The 23,226-nt window shown below is 43.5% G+C and overlaps 2 protein-coding genes and 1 long non-coding RNA gene across 11 annotated transcripts in view; 1 reads left to right on the plus strand and 2 right to left on the minus strand.

Annotated features, from left to right (window-relative positions):
• Positions 1-16,234, minus strand: part of LOC101072757 (potassium voltage-gated channel subfamily C member 1-like) — a 37,137-nt gene extending 20,903 nt beyond the window's left edge. For 8 of the 9 annotated variants that reach the window (XM_003961288.3, XM_011603311.2, XM_029832988.1 and 5 more), the window contains exons 1-2: positions 15,789-16,232; positions 8,855-9,542 (exon numbers count right to left, since the gene is read on the minus strand). In XM_003961288.3, coding sequence (XP_003961337.1) covers positions 8,855-9,475 — 621 coding nt within the window. In that variant the 5' untranslated portion in view covers positions 9,476-9,542; positions 15,789-16,232. Of the gene's footprint in view, positions 1-8,854; positions 9,543-15,788 lie in introns of all 9 variants that reach the window. The other variant, XM_029832948.1, reaches the window with a different exon arrangement.
• Positions 16,235-16,316: 82 nt separating this feature from the next.
• Positions 16,317-18,871, plus strand: LOC115248912 (uncharacterized). Its single transcript, XR_003887639.1, has 3 exons — positions 16,317-16,455; positions 16,543-16,659; positions 17,759-18,871. It is a non-coding gene; the product is annotated as an uncharacterized lncRNA (long non-coding RNA).
• A 71-nt stretch (positions 18,872-18,942) lies between these two features.
• Positions 18,943-23,050, minus strand: rexo4 (REX4 homolog, 3'-5' exonuclease). The gene is made up of 8 exons (XM_003961415.3): positions 22,542-23,050; positions 22,105-22,436; positions 21,847-21,996; positions 21,322-21,515; positions 21,135-21,223; positions 20,993-21,067; positions 20,842-20,916; positions 18,943-20,752 (listed from the first exon to the last, which is right to left on the minus strand). Exons 1-8 carry the CDS (start codon positions 22,761-22,763, stop codon positions 20,597-20,599), a joined length of 1,293 nt encoding a protein of 430 aa, XP_003961464.2. The 5' UTR covers positions 22,764-23,050; the 3' UTR covers positions 18,943-20,596.
• Positions 23,051-23,226: the final 176 nt, after the last annotated feature.

Genomic DNA, 23,226 nt, shown 5'->3' on the forward strand with positions numbered 1-23,226 from the left:
CTGCTCCTATACAGCTGATGATCTGAATGTTGGTTTGATGGCTGAATGAAAGCTACGCCAAGCGACCTTGACAGATATAGGAAGACAAATAAAAGGTTTTGCTTCTGTGCTGCACAGCTTCCTTTTTTTCCTGCCATGCGTACTGATGGCGATATTTGATCAGCATTAGTATGACAAACGGCAGCGCACAAAGATGGAAGGGTGTGGAGTCTTTTCCAGAGGGCAAAGCAAATGGGTGAACACTGCTGCAGAGTCAGCACTGATAAGAAGACATTGAAGGATGATCTGAAATCTATACATGAATGAGACATGAAAAAAATGAACATTTAAACTACGTGATGTACAGAATGTTCTCCTGAAGGACAACTTCAGCAGCCTATTATGTTGGGTGAAACGACTGAGGCCATCACTCAAAGTCTTCCAAAGTAGCCACTTAGTGTGCAGTCTGTGTCTAACCTTGGGTGGCTTACAGGAATAACCTGCACTTGTACCATCGCCATCAGCATCTTCATCATCATCACTGTTGTCATCACTGTTCTGAAATAAACACTGCAGGGCAAATGAAGATTTTGCTCCTTTGGACTACAAAAATGACAAACACTCGCAAGGAAAACAAAGAGAACCTGTAAAATGACAGAAGAGGATATGTGTGGTTTTTTTTAACATCACATCAGAGAACTGATTTTAAATTTAACCCAGTTATGCATAAATTGGTTTGACTGGCCCATAAAAGCAGTGGCTTTTAATGTGATTCGGTATTCTATTATAAATCATTCAAAACACAGTACAAAGTGGCTCACTCTTCCAGACAAAGATGTGCAAGATGTTTTCATTAAAGATAAAAAAAACCTCAATCACAGTGGTTTTACCTGTTCCATCATATTCATCAGAACTTCAGAAATACACTCTTTTGTTATTGTTATCTCCACATTGTTATCGGGATCACATGGTCCTGTTCCTGGGGAGGGGTCTGGCGGTTAAGAACCATTTCATTGTCTTTTCTCTCATATTATAATAGCTCAGCATTTCAGACGGACGCAGGAGCAGCTCATCTCATTAAAAGATGGTCTGCTAAAACTGTTCCTGACCACCGGGAGATTGAACTAGCTTTAATGACAAGTGATCAATCCCCCAACAATAATTGATAGCAACACATCCATAACATCACGCACAAAAAAAAAACAGAAAAAGTTCAGATTCTGATCTTGATAATCGAAAGCACTGCAGCCATGACAGACCAAGAGGAAATCTGGTTGACGCAGGTGGAAGACCTTCTGAATGGAATATTGTGATGACTTTAAGGGTGCAAACCCACTAAGGGACACTGATGACAGAAAAGGGCTGAACTGAAGGCTATAATTAGCCGTTGCTCTGTGTAATCCTTGGTGATACTTTACTTTCTGAAAAACAAGTGATCCCGGCCAAATTTCAATCACAAAAAAGACATCTGCTTTAGACATTCCCTCTTTGACTCAACACCTTCACATGCTACAGTGGAATCCTTTAGCTCCCCCACCCACCCACGCACACAGAACCACACACATACACGCGCGGGCTAACTCTGGCGGACACGTCATGGTGTTGTATTGGCACTGCAGTGCTCAGGTTCCCAGTCTAATTCACACGGTCAAACATTTCTGCAGACGACGCCGTGTGGAGGTGACTGAACTGAACTAAACGTGTTCGTTCCCTCTCCTCTGTTTTGTATTCGCTCCAGATTACTGCAGCATGCCATGTCCTTGTGACGCAGCCCACGCCCCCTTTTTCCTTTCTGCCGATCCTCTTATTTTCCTCCCTTACTCACCCCTTCCCACAACCATCCTCTCCCATCCTGCGGCTAAGGACGCATAAAAGCAAGTTTGGTAATTGCGCTGATGGCTGACTGCCTTCTGCCCCACCTGCCTCTTTTTCATCCTCTCTTCGTCTGTAGGGGTCCCATAATCAATCTCATAACATAAAAGAGAAAGTTAAATGTTATTAAAATTCCCAAATCAATCACTAGAAGACGTTTTCCCAGAGCCACAATTGTGCCACAATTATTGGCAGATTTTTTTTTAAAGAGAATATCCCCTTTTTGAGTCCTTTAACTCCTTCTAATTTTATACAGGTCTTGTTTTGCTCTGCTTCCACGCTGCTGCCACTTGGACAGGAGGGACAATCACAAGGAAACAGATGGCCACACAGTAACGACACCTTCCAATGTCATTTTCCAGAGGAATGAGCAGGGATACAGATGACTGTTTAAGTGCCACGAGCTAAAAACACCTGGTCGGCCGTGCACAGAAACTGTTAAAACAGGTCTTTTAGCAAAAATAACATAAACAGAGACTGGTCAACAAGAGGAAACACGTATTTTGCAACCTATTTGTAAGAAATTTAACATAAGCACAAAAAATGGTGATTTAAATCTAAGATTTACAGGCAATCTTTAATGATCTGACTGGAAAAAAAATGTGTTCGCAACGCCACCTGACAACATGTTAACCCAAAACCACATCAGGTCTTTAACCCCTTTATTTGGGACATTCACGTGTGCTAAAGAGATCCCTGCCGGGTTATGCGCAGAGGCGTGACACATGAAGTGATTTATCAATGAGATGTGAGAGTCGATGCTCAGCAGAATGGTTTATGGGCAGCTACACTTACAGAATATGGGCCACTGTGCAAAGGTGAATGTACTGAGGGTGATTGATGGTCATCTCAGGGTTTGAGGGGTCAACCGTAAGATGCATGTTGTGATGGAAGGGGGTAAATGTGTTTCTATACCATATATATGCATGCCAGATATTGCACATGAATAATTGACTATCTTGGCAAAGGAATTTTCATAAAGTACAGTATTACATGTAAACAAGTGAGCACACAGGGTGTATCCACATGGTTGATGAGCGCGGTTGGAGACAATACACTGATTTGACAAGACTTTCCCCATTTAGAGAATTCAGACTCCCACCATTGTAATCGGCTCTGGCACCATCCGGGCTTAAAAACCATGCCAGGACCCAGAATCACTGTGATCCCTGAGTGTAAGAGTATGCCATCAATGGACCCCCACAAGCCCCCTGCATGAGTGTGGGGATGTCGCATTTTCAGCAGAATCCCCACTTTAAGGCTATTGCTTTAAATCTATACAATGGATTGTGAATAACCATCAGCATCCCCCCAAAAATCTAATATATATATATATATTATGATGAAGAGTTGCGTGCTGAACTAGTTCTTGCCTCTTGGAAACTGCAAGACAACCAGAGGAATGCTATAATAAAGCAAAGTCCATCACCACACACCAATTCCTCTCTTCAAAAGGATCTTTAAGAATTTGTCTAATTATTAAGCTGCTGCTGATTTTTTATTATTTTATTTTATTTGTATGGAGCTACAATTCAACTAACATTCACTGAGTAAAGGAACATACCGCTACATTTTCCAGCTAAAATGGCATTGAAGGTTATAGTGAGTGTGACTGGTCTTGTAAGAGCTGAGCTTATGTGATATTATCATTTTCAATCATAAACGGTACTTCTATTGCTAGAAATTTAAAGAGGTTTAAATTACTGTAGAGAAACTCTCCCTCTGATGTGATCCAGACCTTCACACGTGATGGTTTACGATCTTGAGCCTCATCTCGTCCGTTAGTCACTTACAAGTTGTGCACCGGATGTTTCCAACTGTTATTTACCAATCTCTACACAAAGCAGCATTTGTAGCACAGTAAGGACTGAGTTCCTCCTTGTCTTCTTCCAAACTGGCCTTTGTACACTCCTTTGATTCAGTATGTTGGAAGTGCCATTGTATCCAAAGCCCCTCATTACTGAAGGTCATGTCTGTTTTTGGCAACTCCTGTAGTTTCTCGTAAATATTCAATGTTCCTGTTTTGTCATTAACAGAGCAATGTGCTGTATGTGCTGCCAGTCAATGATACAAAGACCTCCTTCTCATCTTTGCTATTTTCAGTTAGAGCCCGGGGAGTCGGGGGGGGGGGGGCTCATAATGTAGCAGGGTCAGGGGTTCCAACAGAAGGACCAGAAGCACAGAGGAAAGTATATCAATTCACTAAGTGCCTTTAAAAAATGCCATAACATGTTGATTTCACGCCATTGCCAACCTTTGACTTGAGGGTGCTCATTCATGTGAATTTATGTTCATGATCTGAGTTATGTGCAATTGTTAACAGCTAGTTCTCTGACAGGAAGCTGTTTGTGCTGCTTTTCAAAATAATAGGTTAAGATTTCATGTGCGTCCTGCAGGACTGTTGGTGTCAATGAGCTGCTGATAATGCCTAAAGATTACTTATATAACGTTGCAAATAAACAAATAAATGATTTATATTGCAGCCGTGTGACAATAATCACAGAGCTGAGCTGGAATTCAACATAACAGCACTCCTATTAAATTGGCTTAATTTAATAATATGTTAAACATCTGTTTGGAGAGTTACATATACTAGATATATGTAAAATCTCCTTTTTCTGATTGTTTCACTGCTTCACTAGATTTACATTGTAAATACAATACAACTTACATTCTGCTTTTTCTGTCAGTACCGTCCCCCTAAATTAATTAGAATTGTAAGAAGAAGAGGAGGCAGAAGAGGAAATCAGATTAGAGACTAGGCCTTTTACAATGGTTCCTTCACAGACATGAGGTCAGAGGTTATGAGTTTTGAGGTATGTGGCTCTGGGGCAAATAAGATACACTTGTCTCCACAAAAACAGGGGCAAAAAGTGTTGCTGAAATTCTACAGAAGGCACATTTTTGATGAAAACAGCAACAAACAAGTGAGACATGACCTCTAGTGGAAAGAGGGTCTCTGAACATTGAACCACTTTCTACTAAATGAATCAAAAGAGTGTAAGGAGATCTATTTCGATGCCACATTGTCTGGAGATTGTTGAAAATAATAGCTGGAAACTTCCGGAGGACAACTGGCAGCTGACCAGGACTCAGCATCGTGCCCAGCTTCTCTGGGCCTGACCTCAGCTTTTCTGATACGGATTCATGAAGTTTTTAAGACCCATATTAACCATAATTAGACAGCATTAGCCAATATAATCTGGGTCTCTTTACAACGCAAATCTCTGCCTCATAGTTCAGATGAATATGTCCTATCTTTAAAACTGGCATTTCTCTGTACAGCTTGGAGAATATAGCTCCACCTCAGCCCCTCCTACCTCCAAAGTCTCACAAAGCTCCATTTTAGGTCCAGTTTTATTTCTGCTTTATATGCTGCCACTTGGTTATGTACTTAAAAAATAAAATCTTTCTTTCCACTGCTATGCTGACGGTGTCCAGATCTACTTTTACTTAAAAAATCTTTCACATGACAGATGTTCTTGGCCATCTAACCTCAAACTTCTGTTCATCTGTGAAAAATCTTGGTGCGACCTTTGAAACCAGACTGAGGCCCTGTCCCCGTGGAGCCAGGATTAGGGGTACATGTCAAAGTCTTTTGTCGTATGGACGTTTCACCCACAGGGAACGGGCACCTTATAAGCACCTTTCTTGAACAGCACCTACCACACACACACTTACCCCACCTCCACCACCATCTTGAGCCTCATCTCAAGTCAGTTAGACACTGAGAAGTTGTGCATCACAATTTTCCAACAGTAGCAGAGTATAGACAGTATTGACTGTATGAGATGCCCCTTGTGTTTTTCACAATTACCCTTTATAGCCAGTAAGTTCCGTTATATCCGGAACCTATCTTTTCCAAAGAAGGTCATGTCTCATTTTTGGCTGCTGTGTTCGACAAAGATTGCCTTGGCAAAAGGTTCCTGTTTTCTCCAAAATATTCAAATTTCGTCATGAGACACTTAATACTGAATGGGCTCTTGACATTGACAAAGGCACATATTTTGCAGGTCCTTTACATCTTTGCTATTTTCAGGTAGCCCACAGTGAGAGACACAAAATCAAATTATATTTCACTGTATTGCACCACTGCCATGCGATTCATTTTTATTTAAGTCAAGTAAGTAATAAACACGTCCATAAATTGGTATAGTGCATGGTCATATTCACGCAGCCCATGTGGTGGCAATGCCAAATGTGGCTGATTAGATTCCAACTCTGCTCACTGGTCTGCCCATACTCATGTGTGATTGTACCTGTTTATTAAAAAGGTAAGTGACTGAATACAATTATTATCCTAAGTATTATTTCAACAGGATCACAGTAACTCCTTCGTGCTGGAGGAGAGATAATCAGCCAGATAATCACATAAATGAGTGACACCTCGTGACACTGTATTACATTAGCCCCTGTTCAGTACTGGGGGCTCCTTCTTCTTCCATATCAGAATGTTTTACACATTAGAACTTATAACAGTTAAAGTTAAAAATATAGGAACTGGATCGGTCAAGATTAAACCCTCCACAGGATCTCAGTGACATCACTGCTGCATTATAAGTCAACCACGAGTGGATCAATAAAGAAATCAAATGCAAAGTGGTTTGTATGACACCCCATCATATACAAGCAAATACACGTATAAATTTTGGCAGTGGGTTGACAGTCATGTTTTACTCCAACTCTCAGGGAGACGTGTCAGTTTTAATGTGATGGACGAATACAGAATGCCCATAAAATAAACAAAAAGGAGAAGATAATCAATTGATCATCAATCAATAGGCAAGCAGGAGAGCTGGGTTGGAATGGCTCAAGCCTCCTCGCATAATCGAAGATGAAAAGAATGGGTTCCCCGCCCCTCCATTGTGCAGCACCTTTCTATATGGTTGTCACTTATCTCTGTTTACCTCAAACCTGTTCTGCCTCTCATTCTTTTTGTCCCACTCCTGCTCCCTTTCGGTGCATTTTCGTTCCATCTTGCCCCTTCTCTATTTCCCTCTCTCTGTCTCTCGCCTCCCCCACCTCTTTTCTCTTCTACCATTGCTCCCCCTCCTCTCTCCCATGTCTACTGCAGCAGAAAATCCAGCACAGACACCAGCATGTGTGTTTGTGCGTATAAGACGGATCTGCAGGCAAAGCTCATATGGTCTTGAGCAAATAAAGAATAAAAAAAAAAAAAACCCTGAATGGTGGTCAAACGCTCTGATCAACACTGATTGCTGAAGGTTACATTACAGCCATGCAAATATACCCCCTTAAAACATTAGCGTAATGCCTCTCTTCACGTCTCCCTTTATTTCCTCTCGTCTCCCTCTCATCTCTTTGTATTTCCACATCAGCATCTCATTTTTCCATCCTAGCTTCTCTCCATTCTCTCTGTCTTTCCTCTCCTCATATAATTTGCATCTCTTTGGACCGATGACCAAGACGTTCTTCCCCATCAGACAGGACACTTTCAGGAAGAGCAAGGGTGGGATGAGAAACAGTGATTTGGGTCACATCCCTGTTTGACGTTCAGCGCTTGCATGTGTTAGATCTAAATGGGACCGCATTCGTGCACAACGAGCCACTGAAATGAATGCCGCCGTCTAACCATCTGTAATCTCACCCTGCTATCCCAAAACCCGCAAAAAGCGGTCATTAAACCTGATGAATTCTGGATGTTGTAGAATTCGTGAGATTTTCACTGTGGTGTGTAACTGTAAATTACATAATGCACAGCATTGGAGCAGCGATGCAGCAGCTGCAGTAGCCTGAGTGTGGCTAAAGGAATGCTCCAAATGTTGTCTCCTTCAGCTTTGTGAGAAATGTTGGAGCTGTTCACCTCTCGTTTTGGACATTCCCCCGAGGGGTTACTGTACCGTGCTATGAGCTGCTTTGTTGCACGTAGAAAGGCTTGTGTGTGCATGTGCGTGTGTGTTTAGGGGTTAATCATTTCAAATGGAGGAATAGGAAGAAAAATCCTTTCTGTCTTTTTTTTAAAAATCCAGAGAGGTGGATCATGTCCCCTGTCCATCAAAACCTGATTTCTGGTGCCAGAGAAGACTCTTTGTGTTCGTGTGTGTGTGTTCGTGTGTGTGTGTGTGGGGGGGGGGGGGGGGGGGGGGGGGTTACAGCAGATTCTCACATGAAGGAATGAACTGGTTACCGAAGCTATCTGATGATTGTTTTGAATAACAAGTGCACCAATGATATCTATTTATCTACAGCATATCTGGATGCTCACACAGAAAAGTAGTACTGATACACCAATTGGTAGAGAGCACTGATCAGCAGACTGGATCAATGACTTTCTAAAACAACAGAAATGTGTGATCAAGTAGATAGATGCACCAGTCTGACGAAAACACAGGACAACAATCCTACTGTAAATGTTTTCATGCCTGCGCATCTGAAACAGTCGTGGTTAGTTGCTACACCATGTCTGTGCCATCAAATGCCATTCATTGTTAACTTCAAAGAGATCTGTCATTAACTATTTACATGAAAACAGTAACGGGTCTTCCAATGGAGCAAGATGCGCGTAACAGCAGCAATCCGTGCGTAAAATCCATGTAGCCCTGAAACAACACAGCTGGGCACCACGAAAAGCAAATGTGGGAAAAGACATGCGCGTCCTCTAACTAAGATTCGGGGACATATGAGCGTCCTCGGGACCGCGCTACGCTAACGTGAAATACGGCGCAGGACAGGCATCGTAAACGGACAAATGCGACCTAATAGAGGCGCTTGGATCCATTGCATTTTTCTGCTTACTTGTGCTACCAGCATTAAAAACTCAATGTCATCAAGTCAATATATCCCGCCGTCAGTGACATACCGACACTCACCGGCCTGCAGGTATATTATGCGGGACAGGTGCATCGGCACGGACCGTGATCAGGAATATGAACACGACATTAAAACAAAGTTTTGACAACTTATTATAACTCCGGCAGTCTATTCAGACCCATGCAACAGTACAAAAATAGGTTGGTCCCTCGAGGAGAGACGAGAGACTCACCCGGGCATATTTGGAGGAATAAGGGTCTTCAAAGAGTGCCCATATTCTCGGCTGCCAGGTTTTCCACCAGCCTGCTTTCCTGGCGTCCTCCTGCATGCACAGTCTTTTCAAGTCCCCATCCGCACCGCCGAGCGCCGGGTCGTCGTCCGGTGCGTCCGGTTCTGGAGTCTCAAAGCTGTCCAGCGCCTCCTCCGCATCTCGGTGCTGCCGGTAATTCATCCAGCAACACGCCTCCACGTCCGTCTCATCGATGCCCCAGAAGGCCAGCTCCTCTTCGAATAGGGGGCCGCACACATCGTTGGGACAATGCAACTTCCCGGTGCGGTAATAGTTGAGGATGAAGGAAAACACTGACGGGTGACGGTCGAAGAAGAACTCGTCTAATTTGGGGTCGTAGTCGAAGTTGCTGAACGCATCCGGCTCGGTGAGCCACGATAAACGGGTACCAGGCAACGTTTTCAGGGTGCTCCGGTAGGTCTCATGCCGCACCCCCCCGCAGTTTATAACAATTTTGTCGCTTTCCGACGGACAAGTCATGTCTGCGCTGTAACATGCTTTGGTGGACGACTTGTTCCCACCCTTGCGCCCTTTAAAAGAGGATACACACACCGAACTGAGCATAGAGGACCGGGGGGAGGGAGAGGATGAGAGAAAACCGAAGGGAGGAGGAGGGAGGAGTCTGAGGAGTCTGCGGGGAGAGAAAAAAGGGCAGAAAATTTAGCAGAAGGGAGAACTAGACAGAGAATATCAACGTTGCATTACACAATAAGAAACACACGCTGATGGCAGTTGCCATTGCAATTATTTATTGGAGACTCGGTTAATGGGAGGACGGTAAAATGACCTTGCGCTGCATGGGTGAGTGAGTGGGGAGAGGGAGAAGGAGGAGGAGGAGGGTCTGGCGTGAACATGAGCGATGGCAAAGTTGTGTTTAACTTGGCTGCCACATACACAGAAACAGCGGTCACATGTAGGAGTCGGTGATGAGGAAATAGCCACAGTCTCTGGAGGTCCCGGATCTCTTTATTCCCTCTGCGGAACTACTGTTCCAACTACCGTTCAGGTTGACAACCTCCAAATTGATCCGGATGACGCTCAAGCCAGTGATCAGTCAAATCCTCTCCCTAATTAGACCACACTGACACTTGAGTGTCTCCCCACCCCAACCACGCGCGTGCGCGCGTCTCTCCAACGGGCGGATGAAATGCCTGTAAGACGGGGCGAACCCGGGGTTCCATTTCTCTGCTTACGGACGCACACGCCCGCGCGCACACGCACACACCTTTCTTTCTGACGTAAGGTGTCGCAGCCCCGAGTGTGTTAATTGTCTCTCGAGAATGCAGCGCCCGTACTAGATCTCTTCAATCAGGCTAGGTGCCCCCCACCCAACCCCTATCACTCACACACACAAACACACACGCACACACACACACGAACATCAAACTCTCGCTGTGCGACATGCACAGTTGTATGTCAGTGCATCATCTGCCAATGGCGAGGGGCTGTCGTAAATCGCTTTTTTTCCCTCCGAGATCAAAAAGGACAGAACAATGAGAAAACCAAATGGGGCGAAAGGGGGGGGGAGGGGTGTGTGGGGGGGGGGGGGGGGAGCAGAGGGAAGCGGATGCAGCGGCTCGCGCGATACGGAGAAACAGGGGGTCGGAAACAAGCGTGCACTACAAATGTGAATGGATTCTGCTGCAGTAAGAATCAAGAAACCCCCCCCCCCATGCGAGGTCAAATAATTCGCCCGCGAGCTGCGTTGAGGCACGCGCCCACAGCCGATCCTATAGAGGCGCCGTATCTATGTTGTTAACCTTCTCCCCTATTCAAAGAAATGCACCACTATCCTCCCCCTCCTCTCCCGTCAGCTCCCTCTCTTTCTCTCTCTCTCTCTTTCTCTTTCTCTCTCTCTCTCTCCCGTTCTCTTTTACTCACTTTCTCTCACACTGCGCATAAAGGAGTCAGATTTCATTGAAAAGGTAGAATCGGGGTTTTATTTCTTCCTCTTCTTCCTCTTTTCCCAAACTGGTCTTATTCCTATCCAGTAACTCATCACCCCCCCCCCCTGCCCCCCCCCCCCCCCCCCCCCCCCCCAGCACCTCCCCTCTTCCTCCCCACTGCATTTTACATCAACGAGTTTCTCCACTCGTTTACTCATCTTCCCTCTCTTTCCATCTCTCTTTAGGTGAACTCTCTTGCCTCCTCCTCCTCATACTTTAGTTTACAGTCATGTAGGACACTGTATTCTTGCTTTTTCCACACATCTTTGTTTTGCCATATGCACTTTTTATAAAGAAAGCCATTGTATAGTGAAACGTATTCTCACTTTTCCCAAACAGATCTTTCCATTTGTTTTCCACGATGCTGATGCTGGAAAAACACACCACTCAGGTAAGATCAATTTAGACCAAATGCATGGGTATGCTGCCAGAGTTTAAAACACATTACACCTAACTATAGCATGAAGAGGAAACATTTGTGTGCTTTATAGCAGTGAATTCCAGAAAAGACTGAATCTCTGCAAATAAAAACTAAAAATAAAGTAAGATTGCTCTGCACCATCCAACATGTAACAGAAGCGTGATAAGCCAGTCTGCTTGACTTTTGTTGAGCGTGCTTCAGCACCATGGACAGCTCTCTCTCTCTCTCTCTCTCTCTCTCTCGCTCTCTCTCTCTGTGACTCTCTATGACGCTCTGTCATTCTCCAAACTTAGGATACATCCTCACTTTCTAACCCAGCATTTCCTCTTTCTATACTTCTCTACTAGCTGTGTCTCACTGGCAATGTGCTGAATATTTCATGTGCAGACAGCCACATGTCTGTAACAGCGGTTAAATGCCTTTTTGTTCCCTTTCTCGTGTGGCGAGGATATTGATTCAAAAAACAAACTTAAGAAGTATTCAAAGTTTTAATCATTAAGATTAAGTCCACCACACCAAAGTGTTAAGACAAACACACTAAAGAAAAGACCAGATATGGAATCTAAATGACTCAGGTTGTGTTGGGTAGTTTCTTTTTTTTCCATATAAACAGAAGTTTGAACAAATCTAAAGCAACCAAAAGGCGCACAATTGTAGTCACCACAAGAGAAATAGAGGCTCCAGCCGGTGAGGATCAGGTGTAAAATGGAGGAAGATTCAGTGGTAGTGGAAAATGGGGGTGTTCATGGAGTGGAGTCTGAAAAATAGTGCTGAACAGGAGCAGGGCAGGCAATAGGGGGAACAAATGTCCCTTACAGCGTCACCACCCATCGGTCTCTCTGCTCTAGCATTTCCTGCCATGGCCACCATGTCCTGCGCCACCCTGCTACCACTGCCTCAACACTGCACACAAGTGGAGGGGAAAAAAACAAGAAGAGGAGTGTGATGCGAGACACACGCACACACACCTGGCTGCAACAAACAAACAAAGAAATGAGCAGAAATGGGGTTTATTCATTTCTGCAGTGGGCTGACAAGAGAGAGATGGCGTGCACACAGCTAGTGCACGAAGGCTGCACTGACGCTAATATATATTAGCAGAAACACTGCAGCAAGAGGGGGAGGGAACGCGGGATTATGGGATGCATTGAATGTGAGGTACCAGCAGCGGTAACCAGGGGGAGGGGAGGAGCACGAACACTAGAGAAGGGAAAAAACGAAGGAGGAATTTGGACTGCTGACTATGCGGAACAGACTGAGCTGTTGGCTAAAAAAAAAAAATTTTTTTTTTAAAAAGCAAAAACCTTTACCAATCGCAGGGGAGAACGAAAAAAAAGGGGGTGAGAGGAGGAAGGTAGTTGGGGGGGAAAGAGGAAAATTGAAAGATGGGGAAGAAGAAAGAGACCATCTGGACAGCTGCGTGTGCAAGTGTGTTGATCGAATCAGTCAGGATGGAGGAGAGAGTGTCGGGAAAAAAACAAATATGGTGATGTAAAGCAAACATATGGTTGAGCTGAGTGGAATTTGTACCTTTGGGGAGAAGGTGGGTTTTGCAGGAACGTGCACGATGCGTGTTTGCACACGTGTGAGAGAGATAGAAGGAGGGAGACAGTACGAATTACGTATGTGTAATTGGTATGCAGTCATTTTTTTCCCCACCCTGCACCTCATCAAAGGATATAACCACAAGGCTTCATGCTGTTCCACCCATATCGCCTCCCTCCCTCCTCTTCTCCCTAATCTCTCTCTTATCCTCCATCGCACACTCCCCAGTGCTGAGGAGACACCAGCAGGAGAAAGTGAGGTACTGCAGCACGGTGGCAGCACTGCGGTCGCCTCCCCTTTTAGTGCGGTGTCACAGCACACAGTGTCCCCTCCTGTCACAAAATGTCATTGTGCCTTAAAATGCAACCCTGCCGGGGCAGAAGATCCCTGATCAGCTGTGTGGGAGATGAAGCATTCGAAGCAGGTGACGTATGAATGTGAATGAACATGATATAAATACCATGAATGGATGGAGAAGGGAAAAAACCAAGACGCTTATGCAAGGAAGCATAATGAGGATACACAATTGCCCCAAATTATCCGCGGTGCCAAACCTGCTCAAGGAGGGGAGGGGTGGGGGGGGGGGTGGGGGATCTTTTCACCACAAACCTCAACAGCAGGTCATATCCAAAATATGAATTCAGCAGCCAATCAATTAAGAAAACAGAGAATAAGTGTAAAAGGCAGCTCCTCTACTCAGCAACACCAGCGCAGAGATCCTCGGGGCCTGACCAATCCACACATACTGCAGCAGCAACACCCCCACGGGGCTCTTGAGCCTTTGTGCATATTGGTCAATCACACCCCCTACGACCACACCAGCATGATGCTAGAAGCTACTGCTGCTACTGCTGCTCTCTTAACATGACACTTTCAGCCTACATTCGTTTTTGGTTAGTTTTTTTTTAGAGGAGAGGTGGAGGGATAAAATATGCATATACTCCAGGTTTTCTCCTTTCAGCTGAGTGGGGATGATTAAAACATAAGGCCATTTTCAGCATAGCAGAAGAGCAGAAAGAAGTTACAGAGTTTCGAGAATTCAGGTTTCACCTTAAATTCCTCTCTGCTCTCAGAGGATCCATGTTTTTGGTTGATATTATATGGTGAAGGGAGCGGTGGAAGAAGAGGTTAGGGGATTTTTGGACTTGGATAAATCTGAGCTAATATTCCACAGTATTCCACTTTAATATCTGGCTGTTACAGATGATCCCTCAGGTCTTTTAAATCTTCTTTCCCTAATTAATAATGCTGCCCTTCCGGTATGGATTAGGACCTATGATCCAGCAAAGGAGTGATGAAGGCACTGATTCATGACCTGTGAACTAGCAAAAGATTAGACGGAAAAAAGAGAGCGTACAGATTTACAGATTAGACCCTAAAGAGCTGGGAAGGAAGGATGATCGGATTTCAGTGTGGGAAAAGTATGATGAGTTGTGAGAATAGAAGAAAAGAGGTGATTAAAATGAAAGGAGGTGGGAGTGAGTCTCAAGGTCAAGCATTCACAGCACACGAGGACGCAAAAAGAAAGAGAAGATCAGCTCGATGGAAAGCAGCAACTGTAACCTGACAGAATCTGGTGCGACGATGGGACGAGAGAGGGACAGCATCGGGGCCAAAGGGAGACAGGAAGAGAGGGTCAGAGGCAAGAACACACACAAAGCGACGCGACAGATGTGTGATTCAATCACAGCCTCAAAATAGATTTATTCCCCCATGTTGTGGCTTTAAGAGCAGCACCCTCGTTTCTGGAGCACCTTCACAAGCAGTCACATTAGCCGACAGCTTCCACCGTCTTTGGTGCGTTTTCCCCTTTTGTGTGAGTGTGTGTGGGAGGGGGTGGTGTTCAAAATCAAAGGGGTCTTTTCTGGGTTACCCTCACTCTATAAATAGCATCGGCTGTAGATTTATAATGCAGGACTGGGGGGGGGGGGGGGGAGAGAGAGAGCAAATGGAGGTAGAGAGAGACAGAGTTCCCACTGGGAGAAGAACACGTTGGAGCCAGTTGGCAGAGAAAGCGAGGCATGAGCCTGAGAGTGAAGGAAGGGGCGTTAGAAAACTAGAGACTTTGTGTGTAATGCAGCGGAATGCAGATGGAGCAACTTGGTGTTGGGGTGGTGAGGGGGCTGGAGGGGGGAAGACTGTGTCTAGACATTAAACTGCCCCAATAGACTTTGTGGATCGGCTGGCGGTGCGTCCACATGCCGCCCGCTCTGCGTCCTCTACACCTTCGAGCGCACACCTCCTCCTTCTTCCCTACGTTTGTGTGCAAGCCCTCTCACCCTCCTGCCATGTCCCTGTCCCCGTCCCTTTATCAAACCTCCATTTCAGGCCTTGACACTTACCCGATGTCGCCACACTGCCGTAGAAACACACACATACACGTACACACACAGAGACACACACACACACTGGACGCACATGCCAGTAAAACAAATGCATGCAGATAAATGCACGACATCCATGAGCCAGTTCCACATGCAGACAGACAGAAAATGATGCCAAGAGGAATGAATACACACGCACATTCCCCTCTGAGGCATGAAACTGCTGTGATCTAGGTGTAGATGGGGAAACACCCTCCATTTGTGTGATGGGAGATGTTAGTAATAATACAAAATACATTTCTTTAAGGCGTCACCTCTAAGGATAAATAATTTCTGATTCTAACAAAGTACAGTTTCCTGCGTTGTAGCAGTTAAATATACATAAGAATGTATTATAGAGATTCACGATTTCAATTTTCAGACATTTCTGTTCGTCCAGATATTGATCAAATACCTGACTAGAGGACAATAGTGGTAGTAAATGATGATAAAACGATACTTGTTGAATGTAGGTCGCTAGACGCTGTCAGCTCTTCCCTTTTCGGTATTGTTTTGCCAGCAAATGCTCTCTTAAGAGACGGATAAACGCAGAATAAAGCCACCAATATACAGACATGTACACAGACACGGTTAATACTCACTTGCTTTTGGTTCGGGTTCGTTTCGTGTGCGCGCAGAAACACGCACATCAAGCTTAAAAGATCAATCAAAATGTAGTTTTCTCTGCTAGATCGCTCTTTCTTATGATCTCAAATAATATCCAGTTTCTCGGAGGCATCGGTTGATCTTTAATTTCTCCCACCGACTCTAATAAATGAAAACAGGATTGCGCGCGACTGTTGGCGAAAATCACGTTTTGGCACCGTTATTGCCGAGTGTTACTTAAAGCTTTATGGTCATGCTGATGATGAGGAGGAATGAGTCTTTCGGATGAAATGAAGAGAAGTCCTTCTGAAAACTGGCTTTTTTTTTTTTCTATTTCCCCTCGATTTCAGAGCCCCTCTCCCACCTCTTTGTTATTGCCAAAAAAGAATTGCCAGTCTTGTAACAGTGTCTCTACGTTTCCAGGGTGCAGCTACCATTCAGCTCCTCTGCCTCCCCCCTCCAAATGTTTCAATGAAGATGCAGCCTGACGGAGACACCTTTTCCCTCTCTGAGCCTCTCTGTTCCTTTGGAGGAGCGTCACCTTCTGCACTATTTTTTTCCCTCAGACGATACATGTGGGCGGATTAGAGAACAAGACAGAGGAGTGGGAGGACCCCTGTGAATACACAGGCTAATTTATTGCTTCTGCAGCTGCTGAACTTGGTAAATAGTAAAATAAATAAATACAAGTATACGTTCAATGGAGATTTTTTTTGTCTGGTTATTTCCTTCTCTCTTTCCCACTTACAGTCCAGGCTGCCAACACAAGACCGCGGTGCTGGTGCTGGGTAGACGCACAAACACCATTTTGTCTACAGGTTCCCATCCTAGACTCCATTGGCTAGCATCAGTCACATGGCCGAGCAGGTGGGTTATATGGCGTGAGCAAATAAGAATGAAGAATGCCATTGTTATAATTTTAATAACTGATGTTGGAACGAGTTTATAAGTGCTTAAAATAATGGTGATGGCGTTCATTATTACCCCCCCCCCCCCCCCCCCCCCCCCCCACACACACACACACACACACACACACACACAGACACACCCATGCATCTTAAAGCTAAAGAGTGACCTCTTATTTGTTACTTCCACATTAATGTGTAATTCTGCTGATGCACTTATGGACAGGAGACTCAATAAAAGACACCTCATAAAAATTACAACAGTGGTAAAAGGGCAAAAGGCCGTTGCTTACATCATATGCATGCCTTCAGCATTTTTCTTTGACCACAAGATGTTCTCCTGCATCTTGTACAGCAAAGTGCCAGCAGATATTGATAAATAAGACTCGGAAAATATAAGCAAGGTGTAGCCAAGTTAAATGCAAAAAGATGACTAAAAAAGCTTTTCTTAAAAATGACACCACAGTTATTATTCAGGGTGACTCTGAGCAATAATCAAGTATATTACGGTATTATCTGTATGTCCATCGGGTGTCTAAAAGTCTTGATATCCCGATGATATCCTGTTAGAATTGAGGCTGAAAACACATGTCAAGATTTCTAACTCTTTAATCATGTGCCCCCCCCCCACTTGTACCTTGTTGATGGAAAAAAAACAACTTCACTTTATCACTAAATGTTGTTATTTCTTTTAATGTTCCACTACAACCATGGGCCCCTCTCCCTGGATTACCAGCAAGATACTGAAGTTCTTTCAATAATTGTCAGGACATTTAACAGCTTTGTTGCAGCTTTTGTCATTGGAAGTCAGTGAATCACCAAAGTGATGATTCATCCCCTGAGAATCTTCATGTCTGTCCAAATTTCCCTGTTCATTCATCCCATTGCTGTTAAAATGTTATGGTCTGCAATCAAGAGTGATTGACATGGCTCCATGCAAGCATGTATAAAACCTAAAAAGAAATGTGTAATGAATCTATCCGGACAGGGCCAGATCTAAATATCTCACTTCAATAGAAAAGATATGATAATTTTTACTATCCTGAAACATTCCCCTCTAGATCCTTGTGCTTGGATGGAACCGAGGTAACGAGTAACCAGAGGATCTGATGACTTCACTGAACATCTGTCTGGTGTATCAGAGCTTCCCTTGAGAGACAAACTATATATTAGTCTAACAACACCCAAAAAGCTCGTCGTTGAGCTCTCGTCGAGGTTAGGATTCATTAACTTCAGGTGACTCACAGTCGGCTTCAACAGCACAGATGAGTCATCAAAAACAAGTGGATTGGGTGTCTTCCCAATCAAACGTGGTTCATTCTGAGGGTGAGCATCAGCCTGCACAGGCTGCAGCCCACGGTAGCTCAAGCAGAAGGAAGCAGCAAGACCCGAACACACACCACCCGGTAACAAGGGCGTTCTCAAACGCTTGACACAGGAAAATGCACAACAACAATGTCTTTATTTTATTGACTTGACCTCTCCAGTGAATGTTATTACTTGGGGGCAGTTTAGGGTTAGAATTTTAATAATGCATACACCACAAATATATCCGTTTTCCCTGTGTTGGAGCTTGACTGACTGAACACAAAGCTTGATCTACTGGCCTTGAGCAAGACTGACAATGAGAAGCTGGTTGATCAATAATCTGTATTGATGGAATCTGTCTCTAATTGAAAACAGTGTCTGCAGACTGGGATGAAAAACGCTAAACCGATGATGAAACTTCAGATTTGTTGCATGTACTGAACTGTACATTCAGGAAGACAGCTGGCCCAGGACAGAAAATTGCCTTTGCTTTGCAACCTAAACACCACAGAGGGTGCAGAGAGGCACAGTGTCGTGACAGTGTAGCTTTAAGACAACAAACGTCAACATTGACTCTAATCACTTTCAAAGCAGAGTATAGAGGACTGCAAGCTCCAACTTATTGAATTATGAAAGTGCCACGCTGGCAACAACGCTAATGCTTCCAAAGCCATCCTGAGATGTGATTGTTGGTGCAGTCCTGCTGGAACGTTACCAGCTTTGTGTTTCAGCTGTGTTTCATCATTTGTGTTGTTAAAAATTAATTTCTGTAATCAAAAATTTATTTACACAAATAATAATGCAGACCTCAAAATCATTTAGAAAGACACTGAAGGATGTTTTGTTGCATCAACATACTAGAAAAAAGCACACAGAGTAGGTTACATACAAACATAATAGGTTCCTTTATTACAATGAAAACCTTTTGGCTTTGATCTTTGATCAAAGGTCCCTCCAGCATCCAGAACATCACCAAAATGTAACTATCTTTTCTGTCATTCAGATTATGAACATTTTCTGAAAACCTAGATAAAATCTCTTCAGAACTTTTTAAAAAAAATCATACAGGCAACAGGAGGCGGGACTGTCTCCAGTGAAATAAAGAAAAACTAGAGAAGACTGATGTACAGCTTACATATGCAACACTTCTGCTTAGGGTTCATGCATTTCTAAAGAAAAAAAATTCCAAATTGTCTGAGGCTAATCTGTGCCCAGTGGTGTTCACGTCCTGTAACAATTGAATGAATTAAGCAGTCCTAAATAGCTGCAAATTCAGCATGTTTGAAACTAGACTTCCTCCTCATAAACCACGCTTTAGCTGCATGAGTCAACCCTTAAATGGTTTCTTTAGCATCTATTATTCATTTATGTTAGAGGCGCCAACAAGATTCTTCCTGTATGAGATCCAGTTAAAGGCAGGTACATACATTTAAATATAAGAGGAGGGATGGATGGACCTTTTTAAATTTTCAGGAGCTTTTTTACTCTTAACAGAGAAGATAAAAATCCTTTATATATTTTACATGAATGCAGGGAGACATGGTGCTCTATTACATAATCAAATGAGTGTCCAAACCTTCATAAAGCTGTTGTAACCATTCAGTAAATGAAGCTACTCCTGCATTTACATTTATAGCGATGGAGGCCTTCACATACTGTGAGTCTTAAATGAGGCCAGTGTCATTTTAGAAAGACAAGACAAACTGTGCAACAGCTTCTAGGCGTCATAATGGCAAATAGTTGGTACGTCGGGTGAAAAATGCATTTCTTTACCTACACGAGTTACCAAAAACAGGCCTGAAGTATTGTACAATGAAGTGCCAATGTCTTTTTTGTCCTTTCTGCGAAACAGGTAGGGATTCAGTAGCTCCAGTTTGGATGTACTCCATAACTTAAGACATCCGCTTAGACCTCCGTATTCTCCTGAGCAAGGTTTCATCATTGCCACAGCCCATCCATCAGGCGGGGCGATACAGCACACTGGGGTACTCTTAAGAAAATGAGCCACTACAACCCAAATGTGTGAGGAAAACCTGAGTGGGGACAATCAACTGCTGGAGGACACCCCTGTTATTTAGGTCACAAAAACGTGACATGGCCATTAGATTAACAAAATAGGAATATATATATATTTAATTTTCAAAAAATTAAATTCGAATGAAAAGATTACAAGTTTAAAGAGAACAAAGACATGAACGCATCATTTACTGAAATCCGATTCTGAGCAACACAACCTGGGGTCACATTAAACACTCCATATAAAAGAAATCAGGCATCTCATGTTCACAATAGTTAAGAGCAGCGTGCTGACACACTGATAACTGCTGAGAGAGAAAATGGTTAAAGGGTTCGATATAAACAGATTATTTTTTTACATTTTAAGATACCCGTCTTTGTAGGCCAACTTTAGCGATATCACCAAAAGTATTTGTGCAGATCAAACCTGGCTGCACCTGTGAGCATCGACAGGTTCGTCTAATGGCCCCTTCTTTTTAAAAAAATGTTGTCGTGCAAAATCAAACACCGCAATCTTTGTTTCAATTGGTGCTGCTCTGATCCATAACGACCTTTTCACTCCAGAAGCTTTCATTTCATTTTCCCGTGGACTTCCTGCCCTTGCTCACAGGACACCGGGGTCTTCTTTCATTAGTCTCTTCTGAGCCTTTGCTCTTTTTTGCTTTAATCTCTGCTTCCCACTGTTTTTTCACCATCGTGTACAGCCTCATGGTAGCCTGCGCATCTTGGACCTGACAGAGACAGAGGGGAGATTTGTTTACCACCATCACAGAACAAGCAGTGATGGCGTGATAGATGATCTGGTGCATAGAAGACTCACAGACGAATGTTCGCCCTGTTGGACTTTTACGTTGAGTATTTCTCTACAGAGGAGTTTCAGCGAGGGACGACTAGACTAAATGAGAATAAAGCAAAGAAAAACCATTATATAATGTCTGTCATTTTTCATATTAAACATGCTTATAAAGTACCTTTACTGTTTTCCTAAAGGGTTTATACTTCTGAGTGTCCCTGATTTTCTTTTTAGGATGATCCAGCAGTAAAATCTGAAAGAGGACATGATGTGTTCATACTTATTTTCAAAAATGTCTCTCTTTGCTTCATTCACATTACCTTTAAGTCGTTGTGTATGGCGTGTCCAACCACTATTCGGCCTTTGAGTATCTCAGCGACCTCCCTCTGCACAATCTTCACCTCCTCTCCTGTGAATGAGAAGTTTTTAACAGTGTGTCTCATCTATTAAATGGAAATAATTACAACATTGTTTTGGTTTCTCCTTTATATGGTCATCATAACTCACCATTTTTTATGTCCTTTGGTCGAATGCCACTGACGGCAGTTCTGTAGTCTGTCACCTTCTCAGTGGGTTTCACATGTTTATCATAGATGCATTTGCCAAACTGGTTCACAAGAGACACTCGAGCCAAAATGCTGTCCTCTCCATCGGGTCCCACTCCCACCATCTCACAGTCTATGGCCACCACTCTGGTGAGGCTATGGAGGTGTTGAAAAATGACAGTTTTTTCTTCTAAGCTTCAATCTATAAATATGCACTGACAGAACAGCCTGCCATGACAAGTGGAAGAAATATAAGGGCAAACAACTCTCCCTGCTATACTAGAATGTCAGGATGATTATCTACTGCCCGTGAAGACAGAAAGTCCAAATGTCAAAGTGAATCTGCATCAAACTGGTCAAAGATAGGGTTCATATTAATTATTAATAATTGGGGGGGTTTTGAAACAATGCGCCTTTCATTTCAGGTACTCTCCTGATGCAGGACTAAGGAGCACCGACTGGATGCAGTGTCATCGCAGTCACTCACCCATCAAATGCTTTCTCCTTGACCAAGGCAGTCTCTGGGTTCTTGTCGTCCTTCTTAATACCCTGCTTCTTCCTCATCATCTCTGCTGCCTCTGCACCAATTGCTGCCTCAATGTCATCAGGGTCGACATCATCAAACCAAAGGTCATCTCTGGAAAAAGCACAGGATTAAGGATATCTAGGGTGAAGGATACATTCAGCAAACATCTGCTGTTAACCTAAACCTTAGCACAGGTTGTCATTATGACCATTCACTTACTCTGTAAGTTTTTCTTTTTCAACCACCGTCTTTTTCATCTTGAATTTTGGCTCATAGTTCGACTCTCCACTGTGCCATCTCTTTTTTGGGACAGTAGAATGTCTTTTATCTGATGCATTAGGAACCTTCGAGTGAGAGTCCCGAGGACCACCAGTGGGGGACACCGTTTTACCCTTCACTTGAGTCCCAGCACCTTTCTGCGTAAGACCTGTCTTTATTTTCTTTGAAAGACTTTTAGACGCATCTTCTTTAACCTTTACAACTGGAACAGAGCCATTATGATGCTTTGGTAAAACAGTTTGCTTCTTCTCGACCTGATGGACCTTTAACATCTGGGGAAATTTGGGAAAGAACATATTAATGTCGCACATTACATTTGTAGCACAGTACTATTGCAGCTCAAAGCAAGATACTTCATTGGTATTGTACTGACATACCTCTTGCAATGCCTTCCAATTGGCAGAAAACTGTTGAGAATCTGTTGGTAGTAGAGTTTTTAATGGTTTGGGCTTTTCTTTTTCCTTGGGAAGGATTTTTTTCTTCCTATACTTATTTGTCATCCACTCTTTCTTTTTCATCTTCGCGGTGCTGACCTTCTTCGGAGAGTTCGGTTGTTGTGCATTCACGGCGTAATTGCTCTTGGTATTTATCTTCGACATTATGAACACTAATGATTATTTGAATATGTGCATCTGTTACCCCTGTCTTAAGCCACGCTGGTCACTCAGGACTTCGTCATTGGTTGGATCAATTTGGATAAGCTTACGTAGGTCAAATGTGGATTTCGCCAAGGGAAAAAGATATTCCTCCAGACTCCAAGCATGTAACAAAGCGACAAAAAGAATTTGACATAATAAAGTCTCAGAAACTCTAATACACTTCAGGGGGGTTCGAGACCACGCTGGATAATGTATTTCCGGCGTGTGCACCCGTTAAATATTTCCGGAAGCAACATAAAAAATAAGTGTACACTTCTCTTGTATCATTGTACAAACATAATTAAATTAATTTACGCGATTTAGTCCAACAAAATAAGTTGGTATAACCATGGTGAATAGACATTTTCAATGTCACTTTTCTCTCCCGTAATTCCAAACAAGGGACTACAGCTAGTTTAACATC

The sequence above is a fragment of the Takifugu rubripes genome, chromosome 1 (genome assembly GCF_901000725.2).
Source record: "Takifugu rubripes chromosome 1, fTakRub1.2, whole genome shotgun sequence".
Lineage (NCBI taxonomy): Eukaryota > Metazoa > Chordata > Actinopteri > Tetraodontiformes > Tetraodontidae > Takifugu > Takifugu rubripes.